Raw genomic sequence first — 14783 nt, 5'->3', positions numbered from 1 at the left:
GGAATTGGACTTGTAAGGAAAGACTTGAGACTCAACATGGATTTATAGTACAAGGACTTCCCCCCCCCCCTCTGCTTATCTATGGATTAGTACTTTTCATTAAATTAGTCAATTAATTATAGCAATTAATATATCGTCAATCAAGGAAATATAGAATTTTAGAATTATTTTCATGAAAAGTACTCTAAATTCTTATGGACGTCCGCAGTGCGTGGGCTGGAGGGGCCGTATTCCCCTCCCAAATTTCTCAAAAATAAAATGATTAAATTTTTTTTGGAAAAAATTTAATATTTTGTGAACAGCTGTAAAATTTTGAATTGTTTTTCCAAAAAAAAATCAATTTTTTTGTGCACACTGTGGATTTTTGAATTTTTTGTGGAAGGTAGTAGAATTTTTTAAGTTTTTTGTAAAGAGTTATTGATTTTTGAATTTTTTTTCCAAAAAATTTAATGTTTGAAATTAATTTTTTTTCAAAAATTTAATTTTTGGATTTTTTTTTTTTCAAACCCAAAAATCGAGCCCCCTTCTAAAAAAAGATATTTATATAATCCACAAGATTATATAAATTGCCCTTGATTCTTCAATTGAAATGCTTCACTCATTTTTTCGTTGCAACTTGTACAATCTGATTAAGTACAGGATACAACTTGTACATGATGTATGCCTATAAATAGAAACTTGTTTCTACTCTAATAAGCAATGATTAAATGAATAACACGTGCTGAAAGGATTTACATTTCTAAGTACAATTTGATATGTAGTAGTGGGTACGGGGTAGGTTTGGATTTGATTATTACTGGGCTAAAAAAAAAAACTTTCTGAAAATTACTTGAAACTCGCCCATAACATTTTTTCCGACTTTACTTTAATTATAATTCTTGGAAATAGTGTTTTGTCCAAATATTAAATAATCCGAGTCTACAACATAATATTTTATTAAGTCAGCGTATGGATTTTATCACTAAACCTCGTCAATCAAAATTTCTTATGCGGTTTTTCTCATTTCTTATCTATAGAATGGGGACTTTAAAACCGGAAAATTTAATGACAATGAATATTACTCTTTATTTCCAAAAATTAATACAAGCATTCACACATCTGTTGCTCTTATATGAGTTGGTTCATAGTGAAGTCTTTCACGCAAACTAAATAGCTCCAGGCACAGGCCTTGATGAGGAACTCCTTTTTCATGTTGGCCACTTCCTCGAGAATGGAAGCCCCCAAGGAGTCAACAGTGATATATACATATTGATTAGAAATCTGTCTCCATGACACCTCACGCATAAAAGTCCAAGGGGGTCAAATCCCCCTAAGCTAGAAGGCCACATTTCCTTTGCCCAAAACATAAGGCATTAAAAATGCTGTTAATTCCAGAATAACTCTGGTTCAAACTACCCTATTAGGACAAACTGCACCAATTCAAAATTCTAGCATGACACCAGATCTGTTAAGACGCCCACAAATAGTAGTCTATCGGGACTGGAAAGCTAAGAGGCCACATTTCCTTTGTCCAATTAGCTTATTTGGACAAACCACAACACGCAATAATGACCACACGATGCTCGCATTCTTAAGAAATTTCAAGGATTTTGTATTAAGTCTTATACAATTTTGGCAGCTGAATCTTATGAGCACACTTTCATTAACATAGACATCAGAGTTACCTCGATTTGTAACAAATTGCACCATCTCAGAGTTAGTACAAAATATTAACTCATAAATCCACGACCATAGTTTCTGTTAGTGATGGTACCATTAAACAGAATCGGGTTTTCTTTTCTGGAATCGGGACCGTCACCTGGAAAGAAAAGCTTAATTTGCGATTCCAAATCTTATTTATTACTTTTTTAAGTTATGAAAAAATAGCCCCCCAACCCCACCCCCACAATTAAAGAGTTTTTTGTTTTTAGTTGAAAATTTAATATTTGAAATTTAATTTAATTTGTACATTATTTTTTCCAAAAAAAATAATTTTCTTTAAATAAATATGTATTTTTGAATTTTTTCTTTTTAGTTGAAAATTTAATATTTGAAATTTAATGTAATTTGTACATTTTTTTCTCAATTTTTATTTAAAAATTTAATATTTAAATTATTATTTCTTCATAAAAACTAAAAGTTTTTATGAAGAAATACGGATTTTTAAAATAAATTTTTTGAGAATAGCCATGGGTCTTTGAATTTTTTTTTCCAAAAAATTTGATATTTTGTAAATAGATGTGGATTTTTGAAAAAAAAATTAAATATCAAAATGTATATTTGGAATTTTTTTTACAAAAAAAATTAAAAACTTCTGCCCAGCCCCCAAAGATAGAAGCCTCTGATAGCAAAATGTTATTTTTTAAATATTATCGAAAATATTAAAGAATCGAAATCGACACCAGGAATGTTTACTAGAATCCTATAGGAATCTGGACTTTTTTTCGGAATCCCTCATTACTAGTTCCTGTAAAGAAAATAACGTAATATTCATTAACTAAAAGGCTGTAAAACGTAAGCATTTTTGGTTAAAAAAAAATGGTAAACCGAGTATTAACATGGTAACCCTGACAATTTGAATAATGTTTGAGATGTGAGTATCTTAACACAGACCGTTTCATTGAATTACATGTTAAATGAATGAAATAAATAAAAGTACTTCTCCGTCTTCAACAAGGACATAGGCACAAATTACTCCGTTGTCAATCCTCAGTTCAAATCCTTCCATAAAGGGATTAAACTTATTGGGGGCGTCTACAGGGGGTAAGCTGGAGGGACTGCACGTCCCTCCCCAATTAAGGAAAATTCAATTTAATTTTGCAAATTTTTTCCAAAAAAATTTAATTTTCTGTAAAATGCTATATATTTTTGAACTTTTTCCGCAAAAAAATTTTCCAAAAATTTAATATTTAAATTTGTTTTCCCAAAAAGTTAATATCGGAAATTTTTTTTTATTTTTTTCCAAAAAGTTATTTTTTTTGGGAAGAGCTTCGGATTTTTGAAATTTTTTTCCCAAAATATCTAATATTTCAAATGTTATTCCTAAAAATTTTAAATTTTGGGTATTTTTTTTTAAAAAAAATCCTAAAAAAAAAAAAAAAAATGTATATATATATATATAATCCTGCAGACAGCCTTGACTTATAACTCCTCAGCGTCATTGCATGAGCAAACGCCTTGTGGTTACTCTTTATACTTAGATGTTCTCTCCTGCCGAATAAAAGAGCAATAGAAAAGAGCTTCAGAAAATATAAAACACTGTTCAGGTTGCCAAGAGCAAAATTTGGATACTTGTAAATTCTCACACAGTGGAGAGGTCATGACCTCCCCCACCTGTTTCCTGTAGCTACTTAATGTTTTATTTTTCTTATTTCATATTCGAATTAATCGACAGGACTCAATTTTACTCGACACAACATTACACAAACTCATGAAATTCGAGAAATGAAGATTAATCAAATTTCTAGCACCACTCAAAATGACTCTAAAAACTATCATAATCTTATTCGTACACTATATTGTATCACACAAACTTTCCTTAGAAAAAAAAACAAAAATAAAAGGCCCAAAATCAGTTGTCATTTAACCAAATTCTTCCTAACTATGGAATTATCACTCAATAATGGTTGGAAGTTGTTCATAGCTTAAAAAAAGCTAGTTCTCATTTAACCCATCCATGTTCAGAACACTTATTTGGAGAAAAGAAGCAGAGAGATCGACAGCTGACAACAAAATATATAATATATACTTGTGTTAGTGAGGTGTATACCATAAACTAAAAATATTACACTTAATATACTTCATGTAAACTTATGTAAGAGTGAGATTTATTTTAGGGCTTGTTTTTTGGAATTTTTTTACAAAAATCTTCAAAATCCACAGCTATTGACAAAAAATTTCAAAAGGGTCTTTTGCCCTTCATATTATTTTGTGGAAATTTTCATAAACTCGAGCTCGATAATTAGGAATGGAATCCAACACTACTCAGAGAATAATTTTAAAGCAATCCATTGCATGTAGTTCCCCGCATGGTAGTGATGAGTGGACTGATGGCCGATGAGTGACTTAAGATGATGAAATACTACAGAATGGTAACCTGAATGAACATGCTTAACATTTCTTGTTACACATTTTCTTCAATTATCCAGCATGGTAATCCCACTCGAAAAGGAGAGCGGTTAATATGAGAGGCGAATTTCTTTCTAGATTTTGTTTTATATGTACTATGTAATGTTACTCTTATACATACAATCTATGCCTTAGGACTTGGTGTAACTTGTGAGAGTGTGCAATGAGCACACTCCAGGCATGTTAGTAGCTTTTAACTACTTATTATAAGCATGGGAATATAATTTTTGATAGAAACGACGTTTAGTTGATCTCTTTCATTTGCCGTGAAAGGAATAATATGCTCCTCAGGTCCAGATGACAAATAATTACCTTTACAAACTCAGGATGGCCCTAGAAGAAGATTTGGAGTCTCAGTTATTACCAGATGAAAGTACCAAAGTAAAAAGCAGCTAACAATTCTTATTCCCGGAGATGAAGAAGAACCAGGAGGATTTCGACAGAGTCGCTGCTATACAGCTCCAATCTTTTCAGAAATTGATTGTAAATCCTCTATCCGAAATAATATTCCATTTGCTAAGCGCTCTAGACACATTTCACATACGGATCCCAACAATAATCAACATCTCGTTAAAGAACTTACCTTTGGGCAGGCTCTGAGTCGGACATGGACTTTTGGATCCGTTGTCTCGGCTATTTCTACTGATGAATGGAAGCCCATTTTTCATAAGTTAGATAAAGAGTCGGATGGGATTCCTAATGGAAAAATACCAATGACAAAGGTAAGTTAAGAATTGTTTCTAGTTTTAAGAATTAATATCATCACGTGGCCTTGGAACTCTTTTTTTTTTTTTTAAATGTATATGTACCTTCAAAAACAGAACATAAAATACAACTATTTATGAACAGTAGTATGGGGAAATGCAGTTTCATTACTTTCCATTATGATTATACATTCTTTCATCATACTCTCAAACATGGAAATTGCTCCCTCAGTCAATTCCACGTTTAGGGCCGAACTACCTATGTACTCTGTCTATCCAAGGTACATGTCTGAATAATATTTGATGATAAATTTACATACTGAAATTGTATAAAAAGTAAATATGGTATTCAAATTATTTTTTTCAGTTTAAAGAATTACTGGACGAGGATCCCCTTTGGAAAGAAGGAGTTCCTAGCTCTGTGCAGGAAAGGATCCTTCAAGAAGTGGATCGTAATAAAGACGGTGTTATAGACTTTGATGAGTTCATAGAACTTGTTAAAGGAACCAAATTAGGTCTTAGTGCCAAGAGACGACGAGCCTTTCGTGAACTTTTAAAAGAAACGGTCGATTTTTTAGTTCCTTACAAATACTCGTATCAGAATCAATACTCCTGTTCCCCGCCTCCTTTTTCATGATTACGATATCCCTTCTTCAAGTACTCATATTCATCTATGGAGATTCTGGAATCCCGGAGAGTGATGGAGTTCCCTACTGTTCTAGCCTAATTTACAATCCTTATAAACGTAGTCAAGTGTGGAGATATTTAACATATATGCTCGTTCATTCTGGACTTTTTCATCTATCTTTTAATCTCATGGTTCAACTAATTCTGGGGATCCCACTGGAAATGGTTCATGGTTAGTTCAATATTCAATACAATATTAATATGTCTATGTCCCTAAAGCCAAGAAAAATAATTTTAATTACTCATATTCCAGGATGGTGGCGTGTGATGTCAGTTTATGTATTTGGAGTACTTGCCGGATCTCTTTGGACAAGTGTATTCCGACCCAACGTTTTTTTATCAGGGGCAAGTGGTGGCGTCTATTCTCTCATTACTGCTCATTTAGGGACTGTCATAATGAATTATAGGTACGTATAAATTTTTTATTGAATATTTAATTTTACAGAAATATTTATAATTTATGATGTTTTAAAATTTTTTTTTTTACAGAGAAATGGCTTATCCTTTATTCCGATTCTCCATAGTCTTACTCATCACTCTCACAGATATATTCGTTTATATCTATGATGCATATGTCATCGGACAGACTAAGCCTATAAGCTATCCTGCGCACATATTTGGAGCCATCACTGGCCTCTTAGTCGGTATAACCGTCCTTAAAAATCTACAGTGGCAAAAATACGAGAAAATCATTTGGTTTGTGAGTGGGATCGCATTTTTAGGACTTATGTTGAGTGCTATAGCATGGAACATTTACTACTACGATGATATGAATATCATTCCGGATTCTCTCTGCAAAGACAGAAGTGTTTTATAGGAAGACTTTAGATTATATTAGAATTATAAATAATTTAATTATTAGTTGTATTCAATTTTAATAGATAAACTAGGTATTTTTTTTTTTTTTTTTTTTGCACTTTATATATAATTAATTATTACCCATTGTAACTCGCCCCAGTACCTATTTGAGCAATTAGAATATATTTGCTCAACCCATCCATATTTTGTCTTGAAAACTATCTGTGATAAATAACATTTGTGGGAAAAAGTATTTTATAGAATGTTCGTTTTATGTTTTTTGATAGAGAAAATAGATTTTTTTAAAATTTGTACTGAAATCTTCTGCTAGTAGTATATTCCTTTCCATCCGATCTTCATCGACTAAATAAGAGATGACTAATGATGACAAGAGTGATGATCAGAGCAAAGATGATAAATCCTATCGTATTTTTGAAACAATTTGTTAAAGAATACATTGAAGCTCCTTCTGGGACGATCAAAGGAATCACACTAATTACATTATTTCTATAGTTTAAATTGTTTAATCTATGTTTCTTATCAGCGTTTGATTGATAAAAGAGGTCTTTGTAGTTATTACAGAATCATTCCTTTTTATATCATACAATATTAGTCATCCATCTTTTATTTCTGCTTTTACTGACAAAGTTAGATAATTATCATTGTCAATTATTGTGTCTAGTACATATTATGAAGTACGATTTCATTTAAACGAATAGTTGTAGATATTCAATGTACTAAAACCCATCTGTCAAAATATCCAAAGCTATATTAAACACTAATTACAATTAGCATTCTCAAACGGACGCGCATTTGTTGTCGACCATTAATACCCCAAAGACCGGTTTTATATTCAACTTTTACGAATTTCGATTACGAATAGTACGGAAAAGTTGTCATATTGTATGAAAATTTCATTTTTCTACGCATCATCTTTAAGTAGAACCTTTTCAAAGTTTGAAAGGAGACAAAAGTAATGTATTTCGGTAATAAGGATTAAAAAACAGCATTAATCATTATTTTGCACTAATAATTATGCTTGACATTATTCTAACCTTTAAAAAACAATAATAAAGTTTTTTTTTCTTAAACTACCCTATAGAGCAAAAGAGAGAATCACCTAAGAAAATTTTGATCTCTCCTTTTTGAAAATGTTGAAAAAGGGTGCGCACTATAGGCGGAGCATCAAATTTTACTTCACTTTTTCTCTTGTTTTGTTCCTTAAAACAATTTTAGAAAAAAACTCTTCATATACTTTTTATAGGTTAAAAAAATGTCTATCAAAATTATTTTTACTTTTTTTTCAATTCAATTATCAATTATACTTTTTTTGACTTTTTATTAAATATTAATTTCTAATTGATACTACGATTTCATTGGCACAATATAATGTTCCCATGTCCATAGTTATATTACTCGTAAATATATAATATAATAAGTGCACTATATGTCAATTAAAACGACTGATGTTGTAATTAGATAAAGCGTTATGCAAGAGACATAGAAATTATAACTTGTACGATCTGTCTACACAAGTTCCAACTTGTTCACAACATATTAATCTACATAGCGCTGAATATGGAACGCTATCTTATTTTGACTGAAGTGCAAAAGATATTTCTCCTATTAATGAAATAAATTGAAACTTTTACAGCTCATATTTTACTCATTTTAAAAAAAAATTGAAATAGAAAGTTGGACCATTAAGTAATTATCATTTCAATGACATAAAATATGTCTTTTTAATTAAATCCACTTTCATAATGAAATGCATATATTATCGATAAGGTACACTTTAACAACTGAAGATCAAAATGAGTTAATCACTACAAAATCCAAGTTTCTGAAACAAAATGAGTTATTTTTATTTGCATTAAATTGTTTATTCTCTTCCAAAAGCCATTTTTTAGCTTAGATATTGAAGAATTTTATTAAAAAAATCGTTAAGTATGTGATTATTACTGCATTGCAATTATTGAAACCATGTTAGTTGTACAGAAAATTGATTTGCTCTCGCTCACATGCAGAAAATGGATTGGATACAATATTTAAAATGTGTAAGATATACTGTTAAAATACCAATTTACTGCAGTTTACTTTATTCAAAGGACATTTTCACTTGGGTTATAAATTGCATCATCATTGAAGGAGGCGCTTTTTCGGGGGTTCAAAGTTGATATTTTTATCACATAAAATTGCTAAATTCGCAATAAACAGTGATGTACCTCCATCAAATGGCTTTATGAGTAAAAAAGACTGAAATAAAAATACAACTTGATATCAATGATACACAGAGATATTTGAATGAAATCAAAGTAATCTACTAAAAATCCCCAAAAAATGTCTATTTTGTACAATTATATATATTTTTTGATCAATTATGGGCGTAAAAAGTAGGATAGTTAGAGAAAAATATCTTTTTGTTTTCGTTATATTATTTAATTTTTATCTACAATATAGATATAAGATTGTATAACGATGAACTAACATATTTTTAATACATTTTAGGCTGCGATATATGATAAAACTAGGCAATACAGGGATGGATTTTGATAGACATTAAGGTTTATTTCCTTTTATTTGTTAGATCCAATAGTTCACTATTTTCCTTAACATTAATGGAAGAATAGTTTTTATTTTAATACAACTTACTTGAGCCATACCTCCAAAACGTCCAACATCAACAATTCTGACGTGACAAAAACGCTCTATATAGGAAAATTATTGTGCACTCACGTCAAGCACAAAAAAACCCGCGTTTTTATATATATTTAATTCAGTGTTCTATGGCATGCGTACTCAGTAAACTACAAAGTTTCAATATGACGTCATATTATGACGTCATTCTACAAGTGTAAATATTCTTTAGTTATTCCAACGATTAATATTACTAATGATACAAATATTAATTTGATACATTAATGATTAAACTTAAAGTGGTTCCTTTTTGGTTTTTGGATATATAATAGTACTATATCTCCTCCATCATGAATAACATGGGTGGACTAGCTCCACCACCTCCTCCCTATCCTGGATATTCCCCTCAACAGAATCCCAATCCTGTGGCCGGCCCTCCTCCACAGCCTCCACAACCACCAAATCCAGGAACAGGTGGAATTAGCTCTGCTCCTCCGAGCCCCTTTCATCAGCCCCAGACCCTTCAGCAACAAAAGACTCCTGCAGAAATTGAGGCGGATAAACAAAAGCTTCGTTTTGTGATCGAATTAGAATTTGTTCAGTGTCTCGGGAATCCGAATTATCTCAACTTTTAGCACAGAGGATATTTCAAAGAGCCCACCTTTATTAATTACCTCAAGTATCTCAACTATTGGCGAACACATCCCTATGTTAGATTCCTCAAATTCCCCGTATGTCTTCATTTCTTAGAACTACTCCAGCATGAGTCCTTTCGGAAAGAGATTGTCAATGCTCAGGTAATTATTCATGCATTCATTATTGGGGTACAATACAAATTATTCCATCAGAGTTGATTTATACGAATCTTAATACTATTTGGCCTCCCAACAACACAAAAGCAAAGAAGGTTCATTTATATGATAATCAAAAATGAGTCTAGATGAAGGTAACCAAACGTCTCTGATTTAGAAGGATACTGTTCCTTTGGGTGTCAAGATAGTCAAGGATATGTTCCCCATTTTGAAACACAATGGGGGGAGGACATACGGGCAGACTCAGACACAACAGTTATTACCAGAGGTGTATAAAATATGTTTTAGAAAGTGGGAATAGTTTTTCTAGTTGGCAAAGTAACAATGAGGGTTTGCTCTTCGGGGAGTTATGCCTTTGTTGGATTCGGAGTAGAATTGAGGATTGGCATCGGAGTAATTCCACCCTATGTGTCCTTTTTATAAACGGAGTGGGATTTTTGTTCATTTTCTTCCTCTCACAGATGTTGCTTGTAGCTGATCTACTTCTCCTAAATATTCTTCAAATTGTCTAGAGTTACAACTGTAATCTTCAGTTTCTTTTAACTCTGGTAATGAAAAAAAAAATCTTTTTATTTGAGGGGTGAGCTACAATCCCTCCAGCATATTTTATACACCACTAGTTATTACGGTAGCCATTGAACGCATTGCCAAAGAAGATATCGTATGACGTACAAACGAAAAAGTACTTGTCCCAATTTTTTATTTCATACTGCTAATTTATTAATCTGTGTGAAGAATAAACGTTTGCCGATTATAAAATAAATATAAAAAATTTTCCAAAAAATAAGCCTACCCAAAAATATAATCCTGTGGACACCCTGATAGCAAAATGATATTTTTAAACTATTATTTAAAATATTAAAAAGTCGGGGATTTTTACTAGAATCGCATCGGAATTGGACAATGGGATTTTTTTGGAATCCTCTCATGACTGACATTTACATTCATATATGTGGCCCGTTAACACAAAAGCAAGCTAGAATGATTTTCTCAAAAAGGAGTCGGGTTTACATTTGTATTCTTTGACGAATCATATTCGGATTCTATCATCCTTTCGGTTTGTTACACATTACAATTAAAGTAGCCAATATTATTCCTCACAAAGAAAGCATGATAAATTGATAGATTTTATTTAAAAGGGGTCATTATAAGTATATGAGGTGTGTTCAAAAGTAAGGTGACTTTGTATATTTTTTAGGAAAAACTATTTATTTATTCATCAATATTTACGTTTTTCCGTCCAAAGTAATTCCCCTCAGATACAATACACTTGGTCCCACGCTTTTCCAATCCTATAAGCACTCCTCATAAGCACTTTTCGTTATAGCCTTCATCTCTTCCAGCGATGCAGTCTTTATCTCCTCAATCGTTGCAAATCTCCGTCTTTTCATAGTTCTGTTGAATTTTGGGAACAATAAAAAGTCAAATGGGGTCAAATCCAGTGAATATGGTGGCTGAGGCATGATTGTGCAGGGACATCCACAGGATGTAGCCCCTCCGAAGGAATTTTCCCTTTTTACTAAAAAATTTAATTTTTCAAAAAAACGTTACAAAAAATTTAATTTTCCGTGAATAAATATAGATTTTTGAAACTTTTCTTCAAAAAATTAAATATTAAAAAAAAAAAATTCAATGAATTCTATTTTTGAATTATTTTACAAAAATAAGTACGTAATTATTGAATTTTTTTCAAGAAATTTAATATTTTGAAATTGAATTTTTAAAATTTTTGCCAAAAAATTGAATATTTTGTGAATAACTGTGGATTTTTGAAATTTTTCCCAAAAATTTAATAATTGAAATCAATTTTTTATTTCAAAAAGGAAAAAAATGGAAACATAAAATATATATATATATTCCTGCGGACGCCCCTGTTGTGGTATTGTTTTTTGGCCAAAAATGCAACGACTCTTTTGTTCAAAATTAAGCAGTTTCGGAAAAAAACTACGCTATCACTCGTCTCATGCCCAAAACGTTCGAAAAAAATTTATGACGCGAGTCAACCGATATGACAATATTATTAGCAACTTCTCTGATAGTGATTCTACGGTTTTCAAAACTATTTTCTTCACTGCTTAAAAGCTTTTATATGTTGTTGGTGTACTTGGGCGACAGTACGAGGCTCGTCATAAGTATCTTCCCGGCCATCTTGGAAGAGTTTGTACCACTTGTAAACATTTTCTTTTACACAGAACATTTTCACTGTATGCCATTGTCGACATTTCAAGTGTTTTGGAGCACTTAATTTCATTTTTACACAAAATTTGGTACAAATTCTTTGATCCATGTTTTCAATGGCAAAAAATTGCCAAACAACAAATTAATTCTTAAAGCCTCTTAAAAAAACAAACTAAACATATTACATAGCTGAAACAGTAAATATATGTTCGTTGCCGAGCATAAATAAAAAAATGGAGCATAAGAAATGTACCTAGACCGCAGATTTGAAAAGTCAGCTGACTGTTTGAACACACCTCGTTGTATATGAAATATAGGTTTCTAAACTATAAGTAAAATTATTAAGTATCTTCTAACATCTAATAAATTTGAATACAATGCCTATAATTTTGACCCAATTAAAATAAATAAGATTTTCTCTTTTTCTTATTTTTATTCAAGATTGTTGTTATGTTGACGTGCCATATATTTAGATTCATATAGTACAATTCTTATTGGTTGATTTCGAATGATTTTAGTCTGACTTGACTTGCATTTGATGGTTGAATTTAAAGTCTCGTAATTCTTTTTATGGGACTAATGAAGGTCTAAGAACTTATTAGATATATGTATGGAGTGTTTTCACTGACGTGTCAAATTACATCATAATTGAAGGAGATGCCGTCTTGGTGGTTCATAGTTGATATTTTAACTACATGAAATAGAGTCATTTCCAATAAATCCTGATTAAACTCAATTCAAATGGCTTTCAGAATATAAAAAAACTTAAGGTAAGACTAGACACTTGGAAGAGAGAAAACATAGACATTTTCGACAGGCCACCATAGTCTCAGACATTGAACATCATGAATTCAATTGAGTAAAAGCTGAGAAGAGTTCATATAGTCATAATCAACTGATTTTATATTCCTTAATATTCAGGATAGTTACTAATTGAATATTCAAAGTGGCCCCCATTGGGCACGTAACGTTTTTGAAACCAAATTACTAATTACTGAGGAAATATAACTTCTCACTACTACGGAGGCTCAGACTTTAGGTCAAAATAAATGTGCTAAACTCTCAATTTCCAGTAATTCATAAAAAATGACATCATAGGAGGATTTTGTCGATCATTAGTACAAAAATGACAAATTTAGCCTAGCATCTGACACCCTTAGAAGAGCCTAGTATATGTCTTAGTCTTCAATATCAATTTATGGAGGTTTAGCACCTAGAACAATATAATCAGGCTATAAATTGAGTGGATGGTGAGAAATAGTGACATAAACAAAATAAGTACACTGTGAAAATACGGTTTTGAGAAAAACGAGTTTTTATGAATCAGTACTATTACAAAAGGATGCCAAAGCATTAAAACGGTCGTAAATAGTATTTTTAGCTAGAGATTATTAAAAATGAGAAGTTGAAGTTTGTCAACATGCCAAAATCTCAAAAATCATTTTTGGAGAAAATAAGACTTTTCAAATGTCCAGTCTTGCCTTAATACCTGTCTTGAAATCTACTGAATGTCAATGATAAACACTGATATTTTGAATTAAATGAAAGTAAATGATTTGCAATGAGCAAGGTAGAGCTATGCCTTATTGCCCTATGCACCCTTCCCAATAGTCTGTATCGTTTTTCCTGGATTTTGGGGAGCATGATTTCATAGTTGCCTCTTTGCCCAATACTCCTCCACTGACCTAAAACTCAACGTTAAACGATACCAGCAATTAGGAAATCAACTTAACTTATAATACGACCTTATTATTCCCTAAAAATGGCTAGACATGTATAATTATTATTATTTATTAATTAAGGACGAGAAAAGAAGGATAATTAGAGAAAAATATATTTTTCTTTCAATTGCAATAAGTGTTAATTTTTATTTACATAATGGAAATAAGATTATATATGATAATATTATTAATTCATTTTAGGGTCAGATAAATAATAAAACTAGTCAATAATACTTTGAATTGATTGAAGATTTAAGTCCTTATATCTGTTGGTCTCATTTTGAGATCCAATAGTTAAACCTATTCCTTGATATTAATGAAAAATAGAGTTTCATTGTTATAAAACATGTTTGATTAGGGTTTTAAAATGGCCGACATCAACAAGGCTGACGTGAAATGAAAACGCTCTATTTACTAATTTTAATTTGATTGTGCTATTGAGTTAAACCTTTTTTGACTCATTTTTTTTTTTTCTTAAAATGTTTACCCAATATTTAAATCTCATTCTCTTCATAATATTTCAGTGTACAAAGTTCCTTGATGATCAAACCATACTCCATTGGCAACACTATAATAGAAAGCGTATCAAGCTCGTAGAAACGGCTATGAATGGAACAACGGCTGCAACCAGCTCCACCCCTCAGTCTCAATCTAACGTCAAGTCATAGACACTTGGGCTTTTTCTTACGTAATATCTTATTAGGTATTTTTGTACTTCCAGAGCCTATGTAAGACTCGTAAATTAACATCATAAATAAATATTGTTTATCCTAAATAAATTCTGCAAAAAAAAAAAAAAAATCTAACATAAACATTGATCTCTTTCTGACTCATTTTTTCTTCGGGTTGATTGTGTTTAAAGAAGAGAAAGGCATATTTTTTTTTTTTTTTTGAAGGAAACGTCCCGATTTCATATTTACCTGTCGATATATAAATGATTTTATCCACTTCTTGGAACAGATCATATCATTTTATCACATAATCAAAAATTGAGTCATGATTGTTCTATACCTTGCCTCAATAATTCACTTCCTTCTCTGAACATACAGGAGTAGTTCCCTGCGTAACAGAATTTCAAACAACACGGATTTTGATGCATGATATACATGATACAACGTCGAAATCTGAACAATCAATAC

General features: G+C 31.3%; 1 protein-coding gene and 2 long non-coding RNA genes across 4 annotated transcripts; 2 read left to right on the top strand and 1 right to left on the bottom strand.

The window, feature by feature from the left end:
- The first annotated feature begins 4294 nt into the window (after positions 1 to 4294).
- Positions 4295 to 6389, top strand: LOC121118858 (protein rhomboid-like). Of its 2 annotated transcripts, XM_071894088.1 has the most exons (5): positions 4295 to 4829; positions 4929 to 5092; positions 5179 to 5670; positions 5752 to 5905; positions 5988 to 6389. In XM_071894088.1, exons 3-5 carry the CDS (start codon positions 5445 to 5447, stop codon positions 6313 to 6315), a joined length of 708 nt encoding a protein of 235 aa, XP_071750189.1. In that variant the 5' UTR covers positions 4295 to 4829; positions 4929 to 5092; positions 5179 to 5444; the 3' UTR covers positions 6316 to 6389. The 2 variants fall into 2 exon arrangements, with proteins under 2 accessions (XP_071750189.1, XP_040569421.2); XM_040713487.2 differs by lacking the exon at positions 4929 to 5092.
- On the bottom strand, positions 5900 to 6772 carry LOC139907618 (uncharacterized). Its single transcript, XR_011784333.1, has 2 exons — positions 6438 to 6772; positions 5900 to 6290 (listed from the first exon to the last, which is right to left on the bottom strand). It is a non-coding gene; the product is annotated as an uncharacterized lncRNA (long non-coding RNA).
- A 2409-nt stretch (positions 6773 to 9181) lies between these two features.
- Positions 9182 to 14460, top strand: LOC121131968 (uncharacterized). Its single transcript, XR_011784332.1, has 2 exons — positions 9182 to 9730; positions 14169 to 14460. It is a non-coding gene; the product is annotated as an uncharacterized lncRNA (long non-coding RNA).
- Positions 14461 to 14783: the final 323 nt, after the last annotated feature.

This window comes from Lepeophtheirus salmonis, chromosome 1 (genome assembly GCF_016086655.4).
Source record: "Lepeophtheirus salmonis chromosome 1, UVic_Lsal_1.4, whole genome shotgun sequence".
NCBI lineage: Eukaryota > Metazoa > Arthropoda > Copepoda > Siphonostomatoida > Caligidae > Lepeophtheirus > Lepeophtheirus salmonis.
This window is presented reverse-complemented; position numbering and strand designations above follow the sequence as displayed.

What these genes read in the sequence shown, in the direction of transcription:
- LOC121118858 (XM_040713487.2), top strand. Translation starts at nt 5,445, where the DNA reads ATGATTACGATATCCCTTCTTCAAGTACTCATATTCATCTATGGAGAT. An exon ending in CCCACTGGAAATGGTTCATG is followed by an intron (nt 5,671 to 5,751) that starts GTTAGTTCAATA and finishes CTCATATTCCAG; the next exon opens with GATGGTGGCGTGTGATGTCA. An exon ending in ACTGTCATAATGAATTATAG is followed by an intron (nt 5,906 to 5,987) that starts GTACGTATAAAT and finishes TTTTTTTTACAG; the next exon opens with AGAAATGGCTTATCCTTTAT.